Here is an 18121-nt window from a genome sequence, read left to right as displayed (position 1 = left end):
TATACTAAAGAAAAAATATATATATGTATATATAACTTTTATATCACTTGAAGTTATCCGTTTATCTCACTTTTATGCAAAAATTGTCATTTATGTCGCGCACTTTATTTAACTACATGTGGATTAAAATGATTAAAACTTTAGTGCACTGACATTATTTTATCCAGGACACGCTAATGTCTAGGCCTTCGATTATTATTCCGAAGCACACGCAATGTACATTTCCTTCCATTCTTCATCCGCCTGCTTTCGATTGATTCCCGACGGAACGTATTTTATTAAGGAAAGTAACATTTTTTTTTTTTTAATTTAATCTTTAAATTAAATAGAAAGCCCGATGTTTTAAATTCCGATAAATAAATTATATGTACATATTCTGATGATATACTCACGTATAAATACTTTATTGCAGTGTTTCAAATCATGACGCGACGCGCAAAGTACTCACCATGATTAAACTCAAATAATATACACAAATTGGCAGAGTTCTATCAACATTTTCTTGTTTATTTGCAATTTTGTATTTTGTGCTTTTAGTATTTGCATATTTTTCTTTCTCATTGCGAAATGAAATTTTTTCATTCTTATTCCGTATAAAAGTTTATTAGGAAAGAGATTAAATAATATTATAACGTTTCTTCATTTTGCGCATTTCATTTCACATTTTTTTAAATGTCAAATAATCTCGAGATTGAAAATGAAAAGTTTGAACTAGCGTCTATTTCCGCGAAATTGATAATAAGTCGACAAGATTGCTGCATGGAGATACAGTCAAATACGCGAAATCTAATACGCGCGAGAAAATAAATTAGCAATGAATAGAACAATGAAAAAAGGAACGGACATTGCCTGGAAATCGGCGCTGAAAATTGCGCCTCGGCGTAACTCGACGCTTCTGACCATGTGGATCATTTATCACTGTAGACATTTGTCTCTGACATTTTCAGCATGGATAAATGTCAGTTTGCCCGATGTGCTGTCTTTTTAAATTCAGCGTTGCATTCGAAACTTCGAAGTCGTTATGAGTTAAACGATTCGTCAAAAAAGAAAGACGGTAATATGAATTAAATACCTAATTATACAATACGATAGTGAAACGAATATCTTAACATTCATTTCAACTCTTATGAAATTTTAATATGCGGAAGAAAGTAGTGCAATTTAAATACGAATTTCCACTTTAAAGCAAACCGCAGTGAAATTTCAGTCTAAAGCAGATCGGAAACAGACGGATTTTTTCTCATCAGTATATAAGAAAGATTGCGAGGGCGTATAGCTTCTTTTCTTGTTTGTCTTAGAAATAATCCTACTTTTACGATTGCATTTATCACGACATAACAGTGCTGCAGTGGCGGACATATACATATATTACATATAAAATATTTGCGACATTCACGCCAAATAATAGATCTCTTCGTCATACTCGCGATATTATAACGAGTAACGATCTGATTAAATGATATAACCGGAGGAAGAATAGTCCGCGTTTATGTTCGTCGCTGCCGTAAACGCGAAACGTTGCGCAAACATTTCTTTGAAATTGCCATAATGAAAAGTTCGGTATTCAAGTAATATTTCAATGCAAAATTCTATTCTGTAAACTTTATGACATTCGAAAGCATTTACTTCACAGTTTTAGTAGTAAACCATCTCTTTTTCATTCTATTTCATTTTACGATTTCACGAAAACGTCAAAATTTCCTTGACACTTTAAGAAAATTTAATGTGCTTTTCTGCGAATTGTATTATTTTAGGCAAGACGATTATTGCAATATTAACATTGCCAGAGGGTTCACGAGTGATTAAAATTTTGGTTTTTCGGAAACTTATTTTCTCCCCGCAGATCTAATAATAGGTTGCCTTATTCTTCTGCTAGACTACCTAGCCGTTAAATTAATATTGCTTGATAGCCCATCGCCCCCTTCTCGTTCATCACTGTTCTCTTCATTTCTTCCTCATGGCAATTTCGTTCTTTTAAAGCTCACTGTGTTACTTTGACGAGGGAGGAGAACGATTGATGTTGGGCTTCCTCATTGGCTTCTTGCAAATACAACATCGCAATCTTCTTCCCTGTTTAGACACAATGCATTTACTCTCATGGAAACGAGATTTCCTGTGATAAAGCTACTTTAAATAAAAAATTGCTCGCAATCGGAAATATCAATATTAACATAACGAAGCTATTACTTTTATCGAATTCAATTTTAACGCGTTTTAATAAACTTTAATTTTAATGTATAAAAACGTAACATAATTGCATGTACTTTTAACTCGTTTGGATTAAGTATTACAAAATTTAATTTACCTGAGATAGCATATTCGAAGAAAAACTTGAACTGTATTTCTTGCAAAATGTAAAATTTTTTTTTTTATTTTAATAATGTGATCCTGAAAATTGGAACGTGAATAAAATACGCGTTTATCTTACACCCTTACATTCGCGAAAAGTATATACCGGAATCGCAATTAACGATTCAATCAATCGATTTAATTGTTACATGACGATGGTTCTCATTGTCCGATCAAGATACGCGTTGCTCTCTCAAGGATTGCGCTGCAGCAATTTAAGCGTCTTTTCAAAGTACGGTAGAACGTCGTGTCATTGGCGCACTTTGAAGAGTGAACACCTGCTATTTCTTCGTCGGCATCTAATAGCAATTAACTTGAACATTCCATAAACCGACCAATACAATTTCATTACGTTGTCTCGATACACGATATCTCCGATTAAATTGATGTGATATTGTTGCTACTTTGAAGAAAAAAGTAAAAGGATATTACACTTAATTACGCTACTTAAATTTAATCTTATCGAAACACTCTATCAATAAAATTATGAATCTTGTCAAATGAGATCGATCATAATGCTCGTAACATCGAGAAAATTCTGATATTATTTTACACACATTACAAAATCTAAATGATATGATACTAGGGCTATTTCGAATTTACGTTAGAGTTGTTTGATATTTATATAGACGGAAATGATGGTTTTGCTAAAATACTTCAAATTTAGCTAAATACAAATCTGAAAATAATTGTATTGTATCATCAAAGTAATTAGGACAGTATTAAGGAAAAATAAACGAGAATGAGTGATGTTCAAATGAGTGAAAAGGATTACATTCAGATCCACAAAGTGGATCTTGATACTTAATAACATTTTTATGTTAGTTATGTAAAACGCTTAACTGTAGCCTAGAATATCAAAACTTTTTGCAGCATTGCTCACTTATGCTTGAGGTTTCTACGTAATTATTTTAATAGTTAACAAAATTATCTTTAAATCTGTAGATTAAATATTAAATTTTTAGATACTTTAGATACCACAATTATTCTTTCTGTGTACAAGATGTAATTTAACAAAAATTCTTCGCCAATTTTTTATGGATTATAAATCAAATAATGCATCGGGTGCTACTTCATAAATTGCCGAACATTAAAACCAGCCTGAAAGCTTTCGATGCAGATTTGCATTTCCGCGTTAATCAATCATTTTGTATGTGTTGTAAGTATGTGTATGCATGTGTGTAGGTACACATGACGCAATTCCGAATCACCGACGATCGTCGTACTAAATGCGTTAGCGTGTATTTGCCAACTAGTTAAACGGCTGCTGATATTTGCTCCTGGGACCTTGAAGTGCATTCGAGTGTACGCAACATGACGAGATAATCACCGGTTCTTGCTAATGACCTACAAATGAATCCGGCCACTATATCATGCCTCAGGAAGGGAGGAAAAATTAATTTGAATCATATGCCGACATTCGCTCTCGTTCGCAATATATTAACACAATATAGTCAGAGATTTATGCAAATCGATTCTATTGCCTATACGTGAATTTCTTACGTAACGTAAGAAACCGAGTTTCCTGATCACTGTTCACGTAACGCTGCTTGGTTAAAAATAAAAATTTTTTTCATGTGTTTTACGTATATCGGCGTATAATTTCTTCTCTGCAAAAAAAAACCTATTTAATTGTACAGAAAAAGATTTTTAAAACTAATGAAATTTATTCTATCCAAAAGGATTTAAGTCTTCTGAATTTTTTCACACATACCATTTCATTAGTTTTTCAACATTAGTTTGCATGAGAATGCTTGAAAATTTATGAGCACTGCTGGTGAGCACACTTTTTCCTCTATATAGTGATGTAAAAAGAGTGTAACTTGCGAGACACGATAAGAATTGTTGCACATCCAGAAAAGTATCTCCAGGCAAACTGAGTTCATCCCGGAATACAAAAGACTCCATTTAAAAATTGAGATGCTGAATTCCGGGCTCAAATTCATGATATCACTAAATATCACATGCTCAGAAATTTTGAATTTTTAAAAATGTATTTTTCCGAACAACAAATAGAGAAAACAATTAATTTATCACATAAGTATGCAACAATGAATCTTTCGTACAAAGAAACAAACTAAATTATATATCTTCACATCAATTCTTTTTTATGAATTTAAAAATAATATTGAAAGCTATTTTAATATTAAATAATAATTAAAATTTTAGGAAAAACATTTTGGAAATTTAAAATAGGTTTTTGTATACTATTTTTTAGAGTCGAATAAAATTCTTAAACCTCCAACTGAAAACATAGTTTCTTGCTATAAGTGCTTTTACATAGATTATCATTGCACGGCCAGACGTAGTCAGGTAGCGGTATAATTTATTCGTGATTCTTGTGTCGACAACCGACAAATTGCGAGATTATATAGTGTATGTTCAATTTAGCCGTTTGTCATATAGATGCAAGAACTCCCTTACTCGTTTATTCCCGTGAGGCCATTTCCTTTTATCCCGCTTTGTATTTCCGCTGTAGTTTCAAGTGTGTCTAAATTTATCCAAGACTTCATTCGCACTCTCAGTGACGCGATTTCGATTCATTCACCTCGTTCCAACATCGAATTAATCCCTTGAGAAAAGAGCATTGAGAAAAACGTAAAAATGTTAGAAAACTTCGAGACTCTAAAAATCTTTCTAATACTGATGTTCTTCACTTGCATTCGCACATAAAATATTTTATGAGATTTAATAAAATAATTCATTTAATATTCACTTTAGATATAATCTTTAAATCTCATGCTCCACTCTTTTCTAAATACTTTATTCAATTTTTTATCGATTTATTAAAAATCGAGATTGAAAGAGTTCGCTAATTATATGAAAAATTAGGTCTAGGTGAAATGTCATAGTAATCACGTATACATATATGTAGATAATAGCTTATAACGTGATAGACAAAAAATGTCATAGACATAAGGCTTAATAAATGGATAGTTTTTGAATTATAAAATTTATAAAAATACTGCGGTATTTTACATTTACAAAACTCATGATAGAATTTTCGGTGGAATTAACATCACGTCGATGATTATATACGAAACACTCGATGAATGCCATACAAGGATTAAGTCTCACATGAAAGAAGATGATCATATTGAGTCCATCATCTTTAGTTTATGCAAAAATATCACGTTTAATTGACTCAAGCATACGCTCTAACTATTAATTTTAGTGAGACATAAGTAGTGCAGTGAAGTGGTAAGTGGCCGAGTGATTCGAAGAAACTGGTAGACGTGATGGGCGCTTCTAATAAGAGAAAAGTTGATATCCATTGCCGAGTCTAACAATCTAGAAAATGGGATCCAGCCCCTCGAGCAAAAAATTAATCAGTTAGATCAAACACATTGAGACGTTAGTAATAAAAGCAGAGAAATGAGCGCTCTGACCAGAGTAATACAACTTTTGAGCGTTCCAGAGACGAATCCAGAGCCAATCGATCGTTTCTTACCGCTAAGGGCCGAACCGTTTGCCGACAGACAGAATGTATCCTCAATTAACTGACAGCAATAGTAATTGCCAAACTGCACCATTGCAGAGTGCGTGACATTACGCGGTTGGCATCATCTCGTGCCTGGAGCACTTGGCGTGAGAATTACAGTGACCATGGTGAACACTTTATGCAGCAACATCTCAATAAGAGCTTACTATACATCGAAGATATGACACCATCGTCGAACTACAATTCTATCGAAAGGGTTTTGTGAAAAGTTCATTAGTCTGATAATTTCAAGCACTTTCGAAGCAATGCGACGCACCGTTCTGCGACTACGATTTGTTCACTTTAAATTAAATCAATGACGACGGTATATTAGCTTCCTCGTCGTTGGATTTTTTACATGAAAAGAACGATTTTATTCAAGTATCTAAAAATTTAGCTAGATATATAATTCAGATAGAGCTAAAAATTTTTAGATACTTTAGAAAAATCGTTCTTTTTTTGTATATCCTTGAAATATACAAAGCTGAAATACTGAGCCCTCCCACTATGTCATACCCAGAGGAAAGATCATCTAGAAAATATACAATTATCTGAATTATCTGTAGAGTAATCGATTAACTTTTAAAAATGAGTATCAAACACACTTCGTCAATTCGTCACCACTGCGAAATAAATACAGAGCGGATAGAAGAGTTGAATTTTTTATTGATATCTGTAAGATATGATTAGAATTAATCAAATGAGCTGAGATTAAAAAAAAGAAAGGTTCCTTTTATTATAAATATAATAATTCCATAAATAATTCCAAAGATCAATTTTTTATACGGATCGTATCACGAAAGATGTACGAAAAATTAATTAAATTATTAACTATACACAAAATGTGTTAATTGTGAAAGTAGGAATCAAATGAATTACGTTCATTTGGAATAAGGATACTTATTAACATTGCTCTTTTACTCGTATAATACCATCCAAAGTATAATCGAGACTTCTACGCAATCGAAAGAAAAATTTTATGTTAAATAAAAATGCGTTTTGTTCGTAATTATCGCGAAATAATTATAAATCTTGTTTTCTGTCGCATTTTGATTCCAAATGACTGTACGAAACATCTGTTCCGTAACATGATTGTCATCTCGATTCATTTATGAAGCTAATAATCCGCGAGCTAATAATCTGCACATACTGTGAGTATGCTTTCATACTTTATAAAGTGATGTTTCAAAATGTGTGATGTTTCATATTATCTAACATTTGTTTCCATTGCATTCAAAAAAGAAATGTGAAAAACACTCAAAGATATGGTTAACTACCTGTACGAGCATACCATCGGTATGCAAATGATTGCGCGCACATGAACATAAACATGCATCGCCCGTGAAAATTAACGTCGCGTGTCAACCGTTTAAATATTAACATATATTATGAAATAAATAAAATCATCACATTTTTAATATTCTTCGACGAATACACTTTATTGCACGATTTATACATATATTATTTCTTAGATTCGTTACGCAAATATTTCAATTATGTTACAATAAGCGATCATTAGTTTGTAATAACTTTTGTATTACGAAATTCGTGCAATATTTTTAATAAAAGATTGACGCATTACGAGCTTCTGTTACTTTTGAATTGTTCAATTCTATCATTCACATTTTATTCCTCATTTTTAATCCGGAAAAAATAATAGGTAAATATTCTAAAGTAATGCAAAAATATTTTTGTATTCGCTTCTAGTATAATTAACAGTAATGTAAATATTATAACTGACTGCATCTTCAAAAAGTCAATGTAAAACTGACGGTTATTGTACTTTATATGAGCTGAAAAATACATTAGAAAACATTGTTAAGCGAGCCAGATTTTCCTTTCACAGCAAAACTCCTAATTCTGATAAATCGGCGATGCCTTCCTGAGTATATATCTCCGGCATCTTTAAATCACAAAAGATTCACTTCGGCTTTTCGTCCAATGTCTCGTGTTTCCTTTCGCGATGCGCGTTGTATCGGAGATTTTATCTCGACGTTCATCAGCATCTTACCCTCTCCGTTCTCATTATCTGTACAGTGACGTCTTAATAGCGCGAATTTAGCGAGAATTTGGAGAGCTGTCCTCATAAGAGCGACTATCGATGGTAAACTCTGACGACGTGCGATAAAATGCTTTCTCCTCGCCATAAACGTCTCGTGTTATCATCGTTAGCGTCCTCATCCGTCGTTCCGCGTCATTATCCACCGCCCGATACTTTAAAGCACACCTGCTATAGGAAGCGAGATTCACCGTCGACTCAGATTATTCTCTTCCTACTCTCTCTCTATGCTCTCACTTAAAATCTTATCTTGCGGTTGGAATTAGAGCCTAAGTACTCTTTTCCGTCGTTTCTTACTGCTTACTGCAGGAGGTAATTTAATTTTTTTTTTTAAATTGTCGATAAATCATTGCTGTATTAAGCTAAAAATAATGATGTGTCTCTTTTGCTACATCAATTTTAAAAAATTATTCTTTATTAGCAATTTTTAAGAAGTTTAAAAATTTAAATCTTTTTTGGCTATTTTGAGGTAATGTTTGAGGTAAAAAGAAGTAATGAAATATAATTTTATCTATCGAATCTCGAAGTGAATTAGATGCGCTAGAGATATGTTTCATTCAGAAGACATGAGTCTACATATCGAACCTTTTCACTAGTGCGTTCAAGTTGCACCCAATTTAGTCGGTGAATGTCTCCACGTAATGGAAGGAAAAGACCTTCTCTGCGAAATGTCGAAGTTCAACTACCGCATCTACCCTATATATGTTGTGCACCAGATACGCATCTCCTTGTCATTGCGCCTAGCTCTTACCTACATGCATTGCACGATTCGATACTCATTAGCATATAATACAATTTCTTTGTGGTGCTTGTGGAAGTCTCATTTCATTTACTATTGATATCTCGGTTTTATTTGCGATTAAAAACGATAAACGTCTCGTTTAATAATAATATTTCTGGAATCTGTCTTTTATAATATTTGCTTAACTTTCACATAATATCCAATTTTAAATATTGAGATATTGCGAAACTAATTGCAAACTTATGAATTATTCTACATCATAGTTTAATTGGTTATAAGCAAAATTAAATCAACTAACAATCTATAATTCATATGTGTTATAATACAATGTACATCATATAAAATTATAAATAGAATTCTATCTTGAATTCTGACGTAAATTATAGAATATCTAAAGTGCGCTTAATTAATAATCCTAAAGTCAGATGATGAATTTAGATAATATAATCCAAAATAGTAACTTTAATTAAATCCCCTGCCCTCCAGTTTCACTGCAAGGAATTGATGCGGCTACTAAAATACTAATACCGGCGCGACGCAAGGTGCTCGAAGCATTCGAAACCGTATGTCGCCAGATGACTACCGCTTTTAATTAAATTTTTATTCACTGCCATAACTCGCATATTCAATAACTAACTTCGGTACAATGGAGTGAATTGTTTTACGTGAAACAATTTATTTTGCAGCTGGAGCCGCTCCTGAGGAAACTAACCAAAGGTCCAGTTCTGCACACAATCGCCACTCTCTCACGAAGGGTAAGTTCTATGAACACAACTAATTGCATTTAAGGCATTTTCGTTTGTTGTAATAGAATACTATAGTTTATTGAGCCGAAAGGATCGCCACATTGTATCTCAAAATAAACAATTGAATGATTTGCTGTTTTTAGCAACAAGCATAAATAAAAGCTCTAATTTAATCAATTCGTAATTTCTTAAATTTCCATATAAAATTATGTTAAAGATACCTTTTTTAAAAAAATGATATAATGCGGTGTTTTTTTTTGTGCTTTAAAATTTAATTTAATTTTTTCTCTTTTTTTTCTTGTCTATCTTATAATGTAACCTGACTGATTTTTGAAACTCTAAAGCGCCGGCTTGAGAACTTTTTATTACCTCGTAGCAAGTGTGATGTTCGATGTGATACTCTCACGGTGGCTTTTTGACATTTACACGGCGGATTTGAACGCGGTGCACTTTTTAATATCGCACTTCGTACCTCCTGACATTTCCGTGATGCTTGAAAGCACAGCTTGATCATTTATTTGTAATATAAATAGTGACACAGACGTATGTACATACAAATATATATACAGGTTTTTATTTGAGAAACTTGAAAGACATTTGACATTTTGAGCATGTACTTTTAAAACGCAAAGAGGTACCGAATTGCTCAAAGTGTTCTCTTACAATTAATTAGATGTAGTAAAAAGAAATCCATTATTTTTCCATTCAATTTCATGCAAAAATAATGGATTTCTTTTTACTACACCTAATATATATAAAAACGCTACATTTAACATAAATTATGTTAATTTGAATAGTAATAATATCAAATAATCTGCTTCACGTAATTCCTCAATTCGTTCATTTAAAAAGTGATTAAAATCATTTTGCAAAATTAGACGAGAATAATCAGAATTTGCCAAATATTTTGCGTACATGGAAAGAATGATTTTGTATGCCGAAATATTAAAGAAATTCGCTAAATACAGAAAATAATTTTTTTAGTCTATCAAAATAATTATAGAATGCTCGATCTGATCGTCTAAATTTTTTACAGTTGTTCATCGTGCTTCGAGTTTCTTACATTAAATATGATGGTTCAGTTAAATTTATTTTAATATTATTTTCTAGCTAAATTTTTAGATACTTCAACCAAATCGTTCTTTCTGTGTAAATTCAAAATCCTTGTCGAATTCTCGTAAGAATGTAGGTTGCTGCATCACCGAGACATTTCACTGTCGATAACGATATTAATCTAGCGCGGGAAACCACGTAACTGCTTTCCAATCTGTGGTAGAACTATCGAGTCATGAATCTAAAGTACGATCTCTGAGTCGTGGTAGATAACAAATGCAATTCTCCTAGTTCAACTTGCGAAACGGTTAAGAGGATTTAATAACGCTTCAAATGCAATTCGCGCTTTTGTGGGAGGCACTGTTGCGTTAGTTTAATCAATTGTGAAAAGCGCCCATGAAATTGTTAATAAATCTTTCATGTGGCCGGAAAAATCGCGCGCGTGGTAATGCATAAAAATTTAATTCGAAACAAGGGACGCGATGCGTAATTTAGTATATAATTGTATAATTAAACACATCTCAGCATCTAGTATAATTAAATAACTAACAAGGTCCATGTCGAATGTGTGTACGTACGTGTAACTCGCACCAGATAATTTATTACACGTACAACGTATTAATTTATACTCAACTATGTGCAGTTGAAAGTTTAATGGAAAATTTAATTCGTCTCTTATTTTAATAACGGATTTTATGAGAATAATACAAAAGAAGAAAGTGGGAAAATATTATCTGGAGAACATTCACGTGTATGTCTTTCCCCGAGTTACTTTCTCTAGTTTACTTAAAAATTAAGCACTTGCACAATATTTAAAGTACGTTTATTTAATTTGAAAGACAAAGAGAATTATCGAGGCTTTAAATTCGAAATATAAATATCATCCGTGCTCAAGAAGCACGTTCGCTTGTTAAATTAAACACAGCATGCTACAGCGTACGTGAGAAATGAGAACAATTTCGATCGTTAACCCTCATTAAAAATTTATCTACATAAAATTATTCTACGCACATCGAAAAAAATATGTTTTTCTAAAAATTTATTTTATTTTTTTTAAATATATTTTAATAAGTATAGTACAATAAACACAATTTATTTTGCATAAATTAGAAATAAAAAAAATTAAATATCAGTATAAATTAAATATCAATAACAAATCATAAAAAATGAAGCTTAAAATAAAAATTTCTAACATTTGTTCTTTTATATCGATTTATTCATCTGTAAGTAAGAGATGTTGGTGATTTATCTTTACAATGATACGTATATTCTTTCTCAGACATAATTCATATATGAATATCTATAGACGTCACTCGATGTGATAATTATCGCTTCAGCAAACGTGAAAAACACGATCATCGATAAGAACCACGTTACTCGCGGTAACACCTCATGGATCATTCGCGTGACTTCAACTAGCGCATATCTATTCGCATTCTACATCGCCACTCGAGCAAAGTTGGCGAGATAGAACAGTCAAGTGAATGAATGGCGGATTCGAGAGGAAAAGCCGAGGAGGTGGAAAGAAGTAAAGGAAGAGAATTAGGAAGACAACCTCCATACAAAAGCGACGGATTCCATCAAGAGATGGAAGCGACGGATTCCATTGTTTTCCGACCCACTTCCAAGCGAAGGGAGATTAACAGAGCTATATGTATCCGCTGGCGGATTTTCCAGCGTTTGAGCTTCCAAGGCGACGATGATGAAGGTTATGACTGCAGCTGCATGATAGATAAACCACCGGTTCGAATGAGCGCATTCCTCCGGGCGACAGGCTGCGACGGCTCACTATCTCGTTTGTTAAATTGTGTCGGTTACCACATTGTATCTATCCTTGCATCTCAAAATTACGGATATGTGACTGTTGTAAATATTTTCATCAAATCGGTATTTTAATGAATCATCTGCTTAAAATACTGCATATTATATACACACTGAAAAAAACGATTGGCTGCAGCAACCATATAAAAATGCTATGCCATATTTTACTATCTAAATTGTTACAGCAACTAATCTTTTTTTTTTTTTCAGTGCAGAAAGAACAATTTTGCTGAAGTATCTGAAAATTTAAATATATACAGATCTGAAAATGATTTTGTTAGATCATCAAAATAATTATGTAGAACACTCAAACATAATGAGCAATGTTACAAAAAGTTTTGAACAATCAGCAAATATTTTAACGATTAGCTTGAGCGACTTACATAATCATTTTAACGGTCTAACAAAATTATTTTCAAATCTACATCTATAACTAAACTTTTAGATATTTTTATTACAAAATTATTTTTACCGTGTAGAGAATGGTTTATTGTATTAAGAGACTTTTTTTGCGGTTCATTAAAAAGCAGTTTTTATACGATCTTGTTAAGAAAAATCTAACAATTCCACAAGATAAGTGTATTCATTGTATGAATTTATAATTTTTTTATATTTTGGAAATTCATTTACCTATTTTATATAAAATGTTTATACAAAATATTTTAACGCTTCTTCGCAATCCGTTTCTAAGCATTCTCATTTAGATTTCTTATTTAACTCTAATTCTTCGCACGTTGTATTAAATCTTATTAAAGAAATCTGTATAAGGAAACTACATGTCACGTATTCATCAGACTATATTCCTTTGGATTATTACTTATTTCGATCGATGCAGCACGACCTTGCTGACCAGTTTTATTTCAAAACATATAATGAAATAAAAAAGTAGCTCGATGAATGGATTGCTTCGAAGGACGAACACTTTTTTATCGCGAAATCTACTTACTGTCAGAAAAGTGAGAAAAAGTTGTAGCTAATGGTGAAAAATATTTTGAATAAAATATGATTTAACATCTTCCTAAAATAAATGTTTTTTTTTTGGCAGAAAATCTCAAAACTAACTGGAACATTTAATATTAAACGCGATTGCATTGTTCTTCATGCGCTGTTCCATTCCATTCATCAAAGACGGGTAAATTAACGGCGATATTGTGTGCAGGACAGCTTTCAGAGAGAGGATGGATCGAGACGCATTGTGCGTTTCCGAATAACCAGAGAAATTAATAGCTCTACGAATTGCGTGCAATATCAAATAGTGCATTTTGCATCTACATCCTCGAAAATAATGTTCCAATGAATATCTTTACCTTCACTCTGTCTTTAGAAGTTTCTTGTTTTCGTAGTCGAACAAGAAAAATCTTTTTGATCATGATAATGGACGAAAGAGAAAAGATCTGGCGCGCGCTTTGTAACGAATTTTTTTTCTTTCCATTTTTTTATCTGTAAAAATTATGATTGCATGTTGTGCCCGCACTATTTTGTATTATGTCAATGTTGTTTATTCAATTGTAAATGTTGATTCTTAATTAAATATGTTAAAAATTGTTTTACTTATATTTGGACACACTGTTAAATTCATAACTTACTATTTATACCCAATTTGAATTTTTAATTTCTATACGTCATTGCTTCTTTTCAATACATTATTAATTTAATTAAAATATTAGACTTCAATAATTTAATTTTAAAGAATAAATTTGATTCAAATTTAGTTTATTATTTATTAAGTTTATATATTATGGACGTTGTTTACTTTGAACTAACTTTAAAAATGGTTTGATTTGTGGACACATTTTGTGGACACATAGAAGTTAGAAATAAAAAAATATTATCTAACTCAAAGAATTTAGTTATCATTTGATATTTCTTTGATATTTAATGATCTTCAAAAAAATGTATTGGCGTACGACACGATGGCACAGATGTGAGTAATAAAAAGTTACTAATTTAAGTTTAATAATTCACAATTTTGCAAATTTTTCAATATAAAGTCTATTGATTTTCCTATAAATAGTTAAGTAAATAGACAAGACGATATCAAACTTTCATACAGCGATTTTTTGCGAATCTCTCGGCTCTTTACCTTTTTGTTTTTAGAGCACTTCACTCAACGTCTTCACCTCACTCAACTTGAGCGAGTATATCGAGTATTTCCCTAGTGATTCAATACGAATTCGTCTTCTAAATTATATTTACGTACAAGTGACTCTCAACAGTTTTCTATCTTCGATAAAAGGAAAGCGAGTTTTATATTATTACATATATTATTTGAAAAATCCAAGCGCTGTTTTTATCGGAGAGAACCCTCTTCTGCATGTTGCGACATAATTTGATATTCATGACGTCGCAAAATGTCTTCTTTTCATATCATTCACTGTAATCTCAGCATTTCATCTCTCGTGTTCTTCGATATTTTTTCTCTTTCTCGTTCCCGTTCGATTTCGCGTCCCGTATTACTAACTGGCATGTCTAATTATCATCAGCGGTAGATGATACCGTTTCCTCCTTCTTTGTTCTCACACTCTTTCGTTTCATCTAGTATTTGCAATTAGTGGAAGATAATAATATTGGCAGCTTGGCGGTCGTTCCTGTTGACATTTGTCAAAAACAAACTGCGAAGGATGAAAATAAGCCAGCCGCGTTGCAATTAATAAGCATAGGGGAAAGTGGTACATCGGATTAATGCAATATGGATGCAAAGCGAAAGACTTCGCTGGCACCGATTGTATATAACGTGGAGATAACGAGGTGTCGATCAATATATCTCATCGCTCGACGAAAATGTAATTTCGAATATAGAATTTTAATGAATAACTTCGTTATGCAGATACAGTTAACAGTTATTTATTTATTGCGGAGTTTCAAAAGGCCACAGCATAATTAGATAGTAATTTTAAGCAATTCTTGTTAGAGAAAATAATATCATTTAGCAAGTAATGTGGTCGAATAAATTGCAATATCAGTAACATATATGACACTCTGTCGTCATTAGATAAATAATATTGACTAGAATCTATAGCTGATGCTATCTATAGCAATGCACTTTGATGTCATTAAACACATATTTTTCTGACAGTGTAATAGTAACATTTATCGCGCGAAGAATATTACGAACCACGTGAACTTTATAATTCTCAGAGAAAGTGTACACCATCGAATTTATCTTCCGCAGAGCAAACGATGCACTGGTTCGCCCAGATTGGTGGTGACGACTCTCTCTCTTTGACAGGTATGCTCGGGTTGAGCTCAACGTACTTCGATAACGATTGTGTGACTTGTGTGTGGTATCTATCTCTCTTTGCAACATTGAGAGAATCACCGTGTTTATTGCGTTGAACATCTAAAAGCGAGATTGCATCCCAATCCGTTGCATATTTGTATACGCAGAGATACCTCTGATCTTTCGAGATGATTGTTTATAAAGCGAAAAGTGATATACATATATGATTTGTTTTGTTACCCAAAGAATTCCATATGATTTTGGTGTTGCTAACGAAAGATTAACATATCCCAATACAATAATTTTAATATAATAATTTTGAAATTGAGATAATTTATATCTGTGTTATAACTAGAAAATGCTAAATAAATTTGTAAATAAATGCTAAAAATATCTAAATATATCTGTTTGTATTCGATTTTATGCGTGATTACAAAGAGTGTGACAAATCCTGATGTGAATTTTATCTGTATCTCGATTTGTACAAAGATCTAATTTAACTGTAGATCTAATTTAATTGTAAGCATGAGAATTGAACAATATCATCTCTAAATGTGAAAAAATATATATAAATTTATATAAATATGAATTATGGAATGTTATTTAACGACAAGCCGCAGAATATAATATTGCTATAGAATATAATATTTCCTACTCGCATTTATTGATATTGCTATAAGATATTGCTTTTGCTAGGCTATTTTTTAACAAAACTGCACTGAAAAAGTCTGGTTCCATTAATTGGAATTCTGGAATTCTGGTTGAAAATAAATAAATCAGAATTTTCTTGTTGATTTTATAATTTTAGCTAAGATAACAAGAACTCTGATTGATATAATCAGAATCTTCTGATTCATTGATTTTCAATCAGAATTTTTCTTAATACAACGTTAAACGTTTTTATTTTTTGGACGGCACGTACTATTTCAAAAGATATATAAAAATCGAATTCATCCTGCAACGAATAACAACGCTAACGAGTTCTGTAATTTGACAATTGTGTAACGGAGTGCGTGTTCAACGAATAATGGTTAACGCTTTTCAATTTGAAAACTAATCTTCCGATACATTTATAAATTTAATAAATGATATTATAAAAAATTTATCGCTGCATATTAATATCGCAAAATATTGTTGCATTCGCGAGTGAATTTTGTTTAAATAATAAATTAATTATGAGTTCACTGTAAAAATGTTTTTTCTCTATGTCTTAAAAAATGTTAGATGAATATTGTTTATTTTTCAAGTAACATATTTTTACAAATCCTAATGTTATTTTTTTTTAATTAACATTTCTTTCTGAACTGTCAGTATGATTTAACAGGATTTGTACAGTGTTAAATAGAATATTAGTGAATACTGAATATTATAACATTTTCTGCATAATTTTAATCTTGATTCATTATTGATAATAAAATTGGTTGGTAAAATGTGACGTATTTTTTTCAACTATTTTCAGCTCGCCTTGAGAGCTTCTTAGCGAATGCAGCTTACATTTTTAATATTCAATGAAAATTAATTTTCTTTTCACATTATTTTATAACCCCGTTATTTTATCGTATTTATAAAACGTATATCTGAAGAGCAGATTTATTACACAGCCTTCTGATTATCTTTTCCAAAGAAATTATAAAACAGACGAAGATTACGGGATAAAAACATCGCTTAAAGAAAAAATGAGAGTTGTCATTTTATTTATTAAAATAGAGATATTTTTAAGGGGACCACTCACTTAGAAGCTTACAAGAGAGTTAAGCAAAGAGAAGTCATAAAAAGACAATGTTTTAATTATTCTTGATATAAACATTAAAAGAACTAGAATGATCTTTTATTTTCTACTCCTTAGTTTTTAATTCCTAATTATTTCATTAATGTGAAATTTTGTATTTATGTATCAAAAGTTACCAGATACCTATCGATACTAACATCATCACGATTTATTACTTTTCTTCATTGCAACATCTGTCCACAATTTTGCATTAACACGAGCACTCACATGCATGCAAATTCATTTTAACCGCGCGAGTACACATATACTATATCACTATACACAACATATCTTAATAACCATTTATTCATTCATTCATTCATACATTCATTCGTGCGCTGTAATCTTATTAATACTTGAATCTTACGTATACACGCACATGTCTCGCTTTCTTCTTGGCAGATGTGAAGCGCCCGCGAAGTCTCTACGACGAGGACTCTCTCGATGGCGATCGTCCTTACGACAATGAAGGTACCAACGTTTTCAAGGGCACTGTACAGACCATTTCCTTCTTTTTTCTCAGTAAATTCTTTCTTTTTCGATAATATTAATAAGATATAATAACGCTTTTTAATGCTAACATTCATAACAGTCAACGAATAACGATGACAGTTATTACTCATGTTAATTTTGCGTCTATATCTATATGTTAACCTAATAATAAAAACTCATTCGTATTGAACATTATCTCTAATCGCGTCATGTATTTTTATTACTACCATATTCTCTGATTAAATATTTCGTTTGTAAATAGCTATTTTTTATTACTATCTTATTGTATTTTATATATGCATATATATATATATATTCTCTATCTATTTTTTAATGAGATAAGATTAGCATATTCCTTTGATCATTCCTACACACACACACACACACACA

General features: G+C 31.7%; 1 protein-coding gene across 9 annotated transcripts in view; it reads left to right on the top strand.

Annotated features, from left to right (window-relative positions):
- The window catches only part of LOC108689921 (ensconsin), a 174772-nt gene that overhangs the window by 142050 nt on the left and 14601 nt on the right, over positions 1-18121 (top strand). For 6 of the 9 annotated variants that reach the window (XM_018196895.1, XM_018196893.1, XM_018196896.1 and 3 more), the window contains 3 exons: positions 9318-9386; positions 15424-15480; positions 17642-17710. In XM_018196895.1, the coding sequence (XP_018052384.1) occupies positions 9318-9386; positions 15424-15480; positions 17642-17710 (195 nt within the window). The remainder of the gene's footprint in view (positions 1-9317; positions 9387-15423; positions 15481-17641; positions 17711-18121) is intronic. The other 3 variants (XM_018196891.1, XM_018196892.1, XM_018196894.1) reach the window with 3 other exon arrangements.

Source organism: Atta colombica, unplaced genomic scaffold (assembly GCF_001594045.1).
Source record: "Atta colombica isolate Treedump-2 unplaced genomic scaffold, Acol1.0 scaffold281, whole genome shotgun sequence".
NCBI classification, from domain to species: domain Eukaryota; kingdom Metazoa; phylum Arthropoda; class Insecta; order Hymenoptera; family Formicidae; genus Atta; species Atta colombica.
Note: the sequence above shows the minus strand (reverse complement) of the source record. Positions and strands in the feature narration are given on the sequence as shown.